Raw genomic sequence first — 10,954 nt, 5'->3', positions numbered from 1 at the left:
AATTGCATATCATATATATATATATATATATATATATATAGTGTATAGTATTTCAGTCTGGCGAGTAAACTAAAAAATATACTAGCCAATGGCGATTCAATTGCCAAGGTGTCTGTTGAGGGTTGATGTATGTAACTTAATAGCTGTAGCACACCGTTTCCTTTCTCTTTTCTTTTCCTGTTGTCGTGAGATGGGTGTTCCACGCTGAAGAAATACTTCAGAGAATCATATTTGTCTGGAGCACAATAGTAGACCCGACGCAGTGCATGCTCCTGTTTCCTTGTTTTTTCCTTGTGTTTTCATCTTTTGTCTCTCCTCAGGATTTACTGAGGAAGCAAATAAACTCTTTGCCAGCATGTTTTGGTCATAACAATGAAGCAGCTGACGGTTCCTTTTCCCCACCTGGTGTTCCGGCATCTGTGTGCATGTGTGCGAGCAAAATGAGTTGCTTGCAGCATATTCATTAATTCTCTCCTTAAACATAACAATTGACTTTAGGAGGACAAAGCTTAGGACTCATTGCTTCTTGATGGTTTGAGTTCTGTGAAAAATGACCCATTGCCATTATCATGTTTTTACACTTAAAATGGAAATTTACTCATTTTACATAGAAAATGTACTCCCCTTCAGGCCATCCAAGATGTGGATGAATTTGTTTCTTCTTCAGAACAGATTTGGAGAAATTTAGCATTACATCACTTGCTCACCTATGAATCATCTGCAGTGAATGGGTGCCGTCAGAATGAGAGTCCAAACAGCTGATAAAAACATCACAATAATTCACATGTGTCCAGTCCATCAATTAATGTCTTGCCTGTAAAAATAACGGAGTTCCTTTGGAATTCTTCAGCTTTTAAGAACTGCCGGGTTTTCCTGTAGTAGGCGGATCTAATGCGCAAACGACAATCTCATTGGCTGGCGCACACCTATTATCGTCCCTGATTTGATTTCAGGGAATCAGTTCGAGCAAATGAGAGTCCAAACAGCTGATAAAAACATCACAATAATTCACATGTGTCCAGTCCATCAATTAATGTCTTGTGAAGCGAAAAAGCTGTTTGTTATAAACAAATTCATCAAATTTAACTTTAAAAACTTCAGCTAAAATACAAGTCCTCTATCCATAATGCTTTCTCTGGTGAAATATCATCTTATCTGAATCAGGAGAGAAAAATATGCACAGATCCAGCGCCGTTTACAAGTGGAAACAGTTCTAAACAAATTTGTCATTGGATTTAAATCCACAGGTGATGGAAGTGTTGTTATAGATTATAGGCTCTTATTTTGGCCAGAAGTGACAATGTAATGGTAAATGGATTGTTTCTTGCAAGCAGCTTTTCACTTCATAAGACATTCATTGATGGACTGGAGTGGTGTGGATTACTTGTGGATTATTGTGTTGTTTTTATCAGCTATTTGGACTCTCATTCTGACGGCACCCATTCACTGCAGAGGATCCATTGGATGTAATGCTAAATTCTCCAAATTCATTATGATGAAGAAACGAACTCCTGATGATTGATGGCCTGAGCATGAGTAAATTTTCATTTTTGGGTGAATTGTTCAGGTTGCTCTGGGCGAATGGTACCTGTACTTAGTGAAATGGAATTTTAGCATATTGCATATAATGCAAATCGTCCCCTTGGAATTATAAGGTTCTATCTGACATTTTTGTCAAACTGAGTTATTCACATATTCTTATTCTGTGACAACTTACTTGCATTATGTGATGTTTCTTTTGTAAGCTGTGTACATTTTGGGCCTTTTTTTTTAGAAGACAAAAAGGGTTCTATGTACAGATGTCTGTGGAATGCAAAAACTTTAAAGCTCAATATCTCAAAATTGCTCAGAATGCAGATAGAACCTTGTAATTCCAAGGTGACGAATTATATTGTAGCTGTTTTTATGTAAAGCAATATGCAATGCAACAATCAATAGACATTTAGAATAGTAATATGCTTGTTATGCATTACGCTTTACGCTCTAATTCAGCAGTTGGTGTCAAAATATTGGAAATAAAAACAATTAATTTTGTGTAGAAAATGTGTAACTTTCGACAGCATAATTAAATGATTCAGTCATATTTAAAAGTGTTTCAGTTCATTAGAATTAATTGCACTGTGGAATACTGTATTCTGCACAGTGATTTAGGCTATACTGCACATTTTTATATTTCTTTACAACTGTCATTTGAAAAAAAAAATGTTTCAGTTATTATGAATGTCTCGGTATTGAATGCTGTTTTATTGCTCATTACTCATTTATGTGAAGTTTTTCTTATGAAATGCCCTTTTCCAGCAATAAAAGTGAACAGTCCAGTTCCATTTTTTGTGTGTTTTTAATCTTGTTTCAGAGGTGTGACTCGGGTTTCTGTTAATAGTTGTGCAAATGAAATGAGGGGGAGGAGAAATTAGGAGTTCTCAGAAATTTTGTTCTTAGTATCGTTGCATTGAGCCGATTAGTTCTTGTGTGGAAAGGATTCACGCAGGGGTCCATCCTGCAGCTGACAGCAGATCTTTGTCTCGCGGATATTGAATCTCATATTGATTGGGTTTGTGTGACAGTGAAAAGGTTAGCCATAGTTCTCTGTCTGAAGTGCAGTTTGTCTTTTTCTGTGTATTTCCTCTTTCTAAAATTTTATCTGTGGGCTTTTTGGAATTGCTGTTACAGACACAGCAAGACAAGAGAGAGGAAATATGGGGGAAATGGGATCAGAACACAATGCAGGCCAGATATGAACCTGCGTTTCTCGTATGAGCACCACAGCTCAACATATCTAGAGCTTGTGCTTTTATATTATTTTTGCACTTTTGAGGAATAAATATTTTGAAACAACAAATGCATTTCATCCACCTGTGTTCTTCAGCTTGACTCAGCTGTAACATTGCCGGGAAGGTTTTTGCATTGACTCTGTCTGAGCAAAATCGTAAGATTCACTGATTGAGCATTCAAAAGTATAGTTAGCTCTGTTGTCAAATTTGTGCCAAACCACAAAGAATCTGGTGCAATTACTCCATGGTGTTTATTTGTAAACCTGAGATGCGACTGTTGTTGAAGGAAATGTTGTTAAATTGCACAGATGCTGAAACGAAAGAGCTTCTCTCAATCAAAGACAGTGATGAAATTAGTCGACAGATTGCTGGAAAAAATAAAGATTCTTTTCATGTACTACCATATTTCCAGCACAGCTGTTCAGATGCAGTCTTCATCTTGGTGCATGTGTGATCTTGTAAATTTAAAGGAAAATGTAATAATTTTATGGTGGTTATGTGTGAAAATGGTTGATGGGAGGTAAATAGTAAGGAAACGGATACACTTTGTAATATTCGCTATGAAATTACAGAGTCTGATGTCAATCAGAGTCCACCCACTTGAATCATTTTTGCCTTGACTCTAGTGTGAAACCTTTCTGTCTACCATCTGCTTCCCTGCAGCATCTGCAGAAAAACCCTGCATAAAGAGTATTTTATACATAGATTTATGATATTTTTTCTTTTGGATGCATTGCAACCGTTATAGTTTTCTATGAAGTATTAGTTTTATATATGATACAGACCAGTACAAAAAGCAACATTAATTTTAAATGAAAAGTAAAGGATTATTCCCATTTAATTTAGCAATGGCACTTATGCAGAGTGACTCTGTATTTTCATGACTGTGCTCAAAGGAACAGTCTTGGTAACTCATTACCTTTGGGGTTTGAACCTACAACCTTTGGATAACCAACCTGGATCATTAACCACTAGACAACACCCACTCCAAAAGATGAAAGAATGAAACCATCATTAATTAAAATGCATGTTCTCTTTTCTGACAGATGCACTTCCTGTTGCTGTTCAGTCGTCAGGGGAAGTTACGGCTGCAGAAATGGTTCCTGCCCCTCCCGGAGAGAGAGAGGAAGAAGATTGTGAAGGACATGACCACTATGGTGTTGTCACGAAAACCACGCACATGTAACTTCCTGCACTGGAAGGACCTGAAGATTGTCTATAAGAGGTGAGCATTCAACCCAGGCCCAAGGAGAATGTCCTGCAGGAGTAAATCTAGGGCTATATTCAGTATGTCTTCAGTAAGAGCATGCTGGTTTCAAACAAAATGACGGCGTTAGATTCAGCATTAATTAAAAGCCCAGCTGCTAGGCTCTCGTATTTGGTCATTAGTCATCACAAGGTGTGAGCAAAAGACTCTAAAATCTTGCAAAGCAGACACCTAGTCAGCAGTCAAGATCTTATGTGGGCTAATTAAAATAGCACATGCGAAGGTTTCTGCGTCCGTATCGAGTTTGTTGCCCCGTCCTTTGCTGTAGCTTTTAAACCAGTTCAGACCAGTTCTCCTGCCATTACTGATGTCATTAGCTGACGACATGCCCCTATCTGAGTCATCCTTGTTTTCTGGTGAAACCTAGTGGCAGCTTTTTACACAATGGCCCCTCAATAGTGACTGAAAATGGACCCACATGCTCACAATGGGAAATATTAGTGCTTCATCTTTTTATTATGATAAATCAGTTAGAAAGTGTATTAGAAACATTTTAATGTCACTTCTGAAGATGAAATGCTCTTAAAGTCAATATAAAATTGAATTTACAATCAATTTTATTAATGCGACTTTCCAAGTAAAACAAGACATCGCTTTTATTTATTTATTCCGAACTGATTTGATCATAAAAAGGGAGTGTTACATTGCTGAATGGAAGTTATGTGATAAAGAGCTTTTTTAATCCATATAGAACAATATTTCAACCCTGTATAGTAGAAAATGTCCCAGAAGAGGGGGATTTTCTGAATATAAAATGCAAAGAACCACTGAAGAACCTTTGTTTTTGTGAGTGGGTAATGGAAATGTTTTTGAGAAAATGTGTAATTGTGCTTGTAAACTTTAATGCTTCAGAGCCTGGCTATATTCTTGGTCACCGTTCAGATTTTTATGCTGCATCAAATCCTTCTGTCAGGCACTGAAACCATTGTGTTTCTGAGAGTGAGTTTTCACACTTGTGTTCCTGAGAGCCTGTTCCTCACATGCTTCTGGTTCAGATCTGTATTTCACACCTTTCTTAAACCTGTCTCTCTGTTCTTTCCTGTTGTTTTCCCAGTGTGACCTTTATAAATATGGAGATTTGTCATGTCAGCAGTTGCATTACAGAGACTGTAGATGGCAATTGTGAGGATAGTGTGTACTATTTTCAGTGTTTTCTTTTTTTTTAATGAATAAAAATAAACGTAGGTCTGTGTTTCCCCACTTGTTTGTAGGTACGCCAGTCTGTATTTCTGCTGTGCTTTGGAGAACAAGGATAATGAACTTCTGGCTTTAGAGATTCTGCACCGTTATGTGGAGCTACTTGACAAATACTTTGGCAGTGTAAATGCATTCAGTTTCTTAATTTATCACGTCTGGAGCTTTTTTTAATTTATTTTTTTGCATAGACTGAACACTGAATTTTGTTCTTTATTCTCTGTCTCTTTATTCTTTTTTTTTTTTATACCAATTTCTGTCTGTGTAATATTATCTTACAGGTATGCGGTGTATCTGATAAAAGATACTATACAATATCTTTTGATATATCCATTTATCCTTTAAGTCTCTTTTATTAAATACATCACATTTTTGTTATTAATTTATTTATTTTTGCATAGACTTTTCACTTGAACACATTATTTTATTCTTTACTCTCTTATTTCATTTACCAATTTCTGTCTTTGTAATATTACAGGTATGTGAGCTGGACATCATCTTTAACTTTGAGAAGGCTTATTTCATCCTGGATGAGTTTCTGATGGGTGGAGAGATTCAGGAGACGTCCAAACAGTCTATTGCAAAGTCTGTAGAGGCCTCAGATATGCTGCAAGAGGTGAGACACTAAATTTAATCTGTTTTTAGGTTCATATGTTTGAAAAAATGAAACAGAAAAATACGTTTATTTATTTAACCATATTAAAATAGGATTAAAAGAAACCATCTTCCATCCCTGTAAATTGCTATTGTTCTGACATTTTTAAAATAATAATAATAATAATTGGACACATGGCAACACAACCACAATCTGTTTCTGAGCCAGACATTTCAGATTCAGAAAGCACCTGCAGCTGTTTTAATGGTGCTGCCCACCCAGTTATAGAGCTCTACTTTGGCCGTCACCTTCATAAAACATTATTGATTTGGCAAAGAGAGAGAAATAAACAGACCTGTCTGTTTGAGACAACAAAATGAGACCACATTAAAAGAATAGTTCACTCCAAATTGAAAATGATGTCATTTACTCACCTTCAAAGCTGGCATATTGAGCGCTCGCAGGACTATAGCATAAGGGGTATAAATGACACAAGGGTGAATAAACGATGAGCTAATTTTCATTTTGGAGTCAAGTGTTCCTTTAAAACCCATATGGCATCTGATCATTTGTTGTCCATATATCATTCTAATAAGCAGGGTCCATACATCTGAAGGAGAGTTCACCTCTGCATGGAAAGGGAACCTGGAAATGTCACTTAATATTCTACAAAAGGGTAATCAGTTATGTGCCTGTTTTCTTCTCTTCAGACGATGGAAGAATACATGAGCAAACCAGCCTTCTGACAGCAGCTGACGTGATACAATGTGACAAAAGGGAAAGAAACCTGCCTCCGCAGTGTAGGTTGTGTCCTTCACTCAGGACACAATTTGTCATGGCAAGAAATTACAGACTTCATTCATGAGGGATGCAGAATTTTTTTTTTCTTATGTATTATTATTATTATTTTCTTCTCAATGCTTGTATGAACTTCATCAATTCCACTCAAATTTTAATAGAACTGAATCAGGGTTCATGTTGTGTTTTTGAATGGGTTATGTCTTGTCCGCTTATAAAAATAAATGTAATGCAGAATTTCTGTGATGGCTCCAGCATGCATATACAAATGCAACCATAGATTCAGCTGATAATGTTCAACTTTTATACCAAAATCATTTTATATAATAATCATATATTTGCAATAACCATAAACCTTGGCTTATCTGAAGTGCCTTTTCATGTTTTTAAACATGTTGCATGTCTCAGGAGACATTTAGTTCAAGAAAGAAAAAAAAGAAAGAAAAAAACACTTTTGATGAAATGTTAATGCTGCTTTATGAGCACACTTTGTTGATCTAATTAAAATTGTCTTTTTGATATGATTTAGTCTCAGGTAAGTGTTTGCAATTTTCTCTAATTAAATGCATCCGGTGCTTTCTAAAATCCCTCCAGCAGTTTATTTTTGTGCACCGTAATGGATTTGTTTTCTATTAATATCTCTTATTATGAGACTATGCCTGGCACTGTTTTAGGTCCTGTATCATCAAGTGGACATCCTTGGCTTTTTCTATGACATCAAATGTAAATATTAATATGTGATTGATATTTTTTCTTCTTTTTCAAGATCCAGCACAGACTGGGTTTCATGTTTCTTGTTTAAAGTCATATGATATTTTTATGTTGAATCATACTCCGTGTAATAAGGCAGCACAATACAGCGAGAGGAAAAATAATACAGTAATGCTTTATTCATGTTTCTCTTTTCACACTTTAGAACACGTACAAAATGATTTATAAATGAGAATCACATCCAACTTTATTGGTTTGATAATGAAATAGCTTGTAAAGTTTGCAGCAAGCGGAGTCCTACGACTACAGGAACATTCTCTTGATACCAACAAAAGGAACAAGAAAACATTTCGAGGACCACCAGTTCATAAACGACAGATAAAATACACTTGAACTCCCGCACATTGATATACCATATATATTTACATCATATAGAATTCCATGAAAACTAAAGCACTTTAAACCGTTTACTTTTTTAAAATAACTTTTGAGGAGATATAGGCATGTCCCACGAGTAAGCAATATTTTTTTTTCCCCCTTTCATACTCCGACAAGTCCCTTCTATGGCAGGATTGGCTAGTAGGAGCTCCTTACAACCGGTTTGCAATTTGGACAGTTCAGAAGTCGTTCATGTAGCCATAGCAACCATATCAAAGAGATAAAAGGTCAAGGGGTGGGACTTGTCAGAATAGGAGCAGGAGGAAAAAAATACACACTCAGGCTCTTCACATTCCTGCAACCATTTCCCCATGATACTCTTTACCCTCTTCTGTTCCAGGCACAGGTGGGGTTTGATCTACGGTCTCCTGTTCTGAATCTTGAGTGGGCGGCTTTTGGGGCGCCTCGGGCTCCTCTTTCCCTTGGGTGTCTCTTTTGGTGGGTGTGCTTTTTCCATTATCAACCTGATCAAAGAAATCTTTCATGGCCTCCTCATACAAATCATAAGGCAACTGTCCGTTCGTGGCAGAATCGATGGCTCTCTTGCGATCGCTCGAGCTGGTGTCTGGGTACTCAGTCAGGAGTTTGGCAGCAAGGAAGGTCGACTCTTCATCCTCATCCACTGCATCATCATCGTAATCATCTTTTCTTTTGCTTGGAGCTTTGTTTAACTCGGACAGGAACAAGCTTCCCCGTCTTCCGCTGGGGTTGAAGTATTTTGCCATGGCTGTTTTGTAGGGCCTTTGCTTTAGCAAAGAAAATTTTGCGTTCTTGTTGGCCAGATTCCCTAACCCAAGGACTTTCATGATATCCTCAGTTTTGACATCAGGTGGGATATCGCTCACTGTGACTTCAGGCTGTCGACCATTGTAATACTTGATGACCCGGCTCTTGAACCGAGGTTGGCTGGGCTTCCTAGCCAGCTGGGTCTCAGGAAGGCGTTGTTGTTTTCTGGTTTCCTCCATGAAGAGCATTCCAACCAGGTCCTCTGGAGGCACCTGGAGCTTCATTGAAATAGCCGACAGCAGTTGTTTGATAGCCCTAGGGTCGATTAGAGAGGGTTGGGACAGTAGCCTCCTCCTTCCTTCCATCAGGTCCCGTTTTTGTGCCTGGTTTGTCATCTCCAAGACCTTGAACAGGTAGTAATCCACGAGTTTTGTGTCATCGTCTGGGTTCTCGTCATCGTCTTCAGTAGGGCTAGCTCGTCTTTCAATGACCTCGCCCTGCTCTCCGTTATCTCCTAGCCCTCGTTTGTATTCTTCACGGCTTCCTTTAACTACTTCCTCCGTCTCGAGCTGCTCCTCTAGTGGCACCCATTCCTCCCCTCCGGTCACATCCTCATACGCCAAGTTTCTAACCTTGTAGAGGTCATCGTCGTCTTCGGCGTCTTCATCATCCTGGTTCTCTCGCTTCTGGTTCTGCACGGCAGACAGTTTACCAAGCTCTTCGAATATAGAGCGCATGTTGGCGAGGCTCTGAGGGGTGTACTGCTCTTCCAAATCCTCAGTCGCACGCTTGCTGTCCCTGCCGTTCTCCTCGTCCTCAAACATCAGCGGATACTTCTTGTGCGGCTTCACGTAGCCCCCGTAGTCTCCAACAGGGCTCTCTGTGTCTGCCACCGGGCGTCTGCTCTTGTGAGGACGCCGCTCATTTCCGGGCGCTGGCTGGCTTTCCGGAGTCTCTCCAGCTTGTTCAAGCACCCGCAGCAGAGATCGAACCCACTGTGGCACCTTGTTATCAGGCCAACGGGTGGCGTCCTCACGCGTGGGTGTGTTCTCGTCCTGTAGGGAGGCGAGCTGCACTAGAAAGCGGAATTTGTCCACCTCGTCGTAGTCCCCTGTTGGACTCTCCGGTCCATCGGCTCTCTGCTTCAAGCTTTCGATGTACTCCAGAGCTTTGATCATATCGGAGCTGGGAGCAAGGAAGCCACCCTGGTCTCCGCCTCGCAGGCGATGGTGGCGCACGGAGGCGCCCTGCGCGGTTAGTGTTTGGAGGAGGGTAACGAGCAGAACTGCCACCCCTCCGGCGGACAGTTTCGGTAGTGACAACATCATACCGCCTAGAGATAAACAAGCACAAAACAGTTAACCCATGCAGTGTTTTTATTTATGGGGCAACCTTGATATTTAAAACCAAAATGCATGTAGTGTAGCTAAAATTCGGTTTAAGTTTAAACTACCCATGAAATCAGTTCTTAGAATTGCTAATATTGTTTCCCAGACCGAGAAGAAGCGACGCTCCGAGCGCCAGAGCAGCAATGAGATCAGTCAGAACACAACATGTTTTTAAATGACAACAGCACCGGATGAGTCACCGCCTGTTGTCAAGGTAACCTTTCACTTGTGGCTACGGATCTCTGAGAACAGATCTATTGATATTTTCACGTATGTTTGTAAGAACAAATCTCGATTTAAAAGATCAGTCTAGCTGGAATACATTTCACTGATCTTTTCGCGACGAAATCGAGTAGATAAACCAGAAATGAGTTATGCTGCTGATGAGTGATAGTATATAATCAAGCAAAGCCAGAAAGAAAAGGAACAAAAGCTCTACTCCTCTTTAACCCTCGCAAGCAGACTAGCGCATACGTTAACACGTTTTCACAGAGCATAATTTTGTGAACTCAAAGAAATGAAAATGAGTCGTCGTACCTTTTGTTAAGAGCTCAGAGAATGAGAATGAGAATGAGCGTGAACAGCATGTCCTCCGTGTTGCCTCAATGCGCTTCGGTTGTGTTTCAGCACCGGACAGCTCCCCGCGCTATATGAGGCGGCACCTGATCAATGCGTCACCGATGCTCACGCAATACCGAGGCTGTGCATGCATTCGTACCGATGGTAACCATTCACAACGTTTATCTCTGGGAAACTGAACCTCATGCATTAACCTCTTGGTTTATGTTTTAGGTGTGTTTTATTCATAAAGAAGAAGATGGTGCGTTTGGTGAACAACAAAAAGGTATACCTACGTTATACAGGATTTTAACATAGTTTCTGTCTAAATACAGAAACGCTTTTACAATACAGTGAATGTATTATCTAATGTATAATGCAATAAAACTGTTAAATTGGTTTTAGCTGACAATGTTATAAATAAGATGTAAACAAGACGGTAGAATGTTTCTGAAGCTTCCTAAAGAGGAAATCCCATATGATTTTTACAATTGTAAAGCTAATTATG

The 10,954-nt window shown here is 39.2% G+C and overlaps 2 protein-coding genes across 2 annotated transcripts in view; one reads left to right on the top strand and one right to left on the bottom strand.

The window, feature by feature from the left end:
• Positions 1–7,210, top strand: part of LOC107660160 (AP-1 complex subunit sigma-3-like) — a 9,820-nt gene extending 2,610 nt beyond the window's left edge. Inside the window, exons 2-5 of the mRNA XM_016449402.1 lie at positions 3,818–3,996; positions 5,250–5,358; positions 5,711–5,848; positions 6,538–7,210. Coding sequence (XP_016304888.1) covers positions 3,818–3,996; positions 5,250–5,358; positions 5,711–5,848; positions 6,538–6,573 — 462 coding nt within the window. The 3' untranslated portion in view covers positions 6,574–7,210. The remainder of the gene's footprint in view (positions 1–3,817; positions 3,997–5,249; positions 5,359–5,710; positions 5,849–6,537) is intronic.
• Positions 7,211–7,497: 287 nt separating this feature from the next.
• Positions 7,498–10,516, bottom strand: scg2b (secretogranin II b). The gene is made up of 2 exons (XM_016449391.1): positions 10,426–10,516; positions 7,498–9,833 (listed from the first exon to the last, which is right to left on the bottom strand). Exon 2 carries the CDS (start codon positions 9,826–9,828, stop codon positions 8,062–8,064), a length of 1,767 nt encoding a protein of 588 aa, XP_016304877.1. The 5' UTR covers positions 9,829–9,833; positions 10,426–10,516; the 3' UTR covers positions 7,498–8,061.
• Positions 10,517–10,954: the final 438 nt, after the last annotated feature.

The sequence above is a fragment of the Sinocyclocheilus anshuiensis genome, unplaced genomic scaffold (assembly GCF_001515605.1).
Source record: "Sinocyclocheilus anshuiensis isolate Anshui unplaced genomic scaffold, SAMN03320099.WGS_v1.1 scaffold850, whole genome shotgun sequence".
In the NCBI taxonomy this organism is placed as follows: domain Eukaryota; kingdom Metazoa; phylum Chordata; class Actinopteri; order Cypriniformes; family Cyprinidae; genus Sinocyclocheilus; species Sinocyclocheilus anshuiensis.
This window is presented reverse-complemented; position numbering and strand designations above follow the sequence as displayed.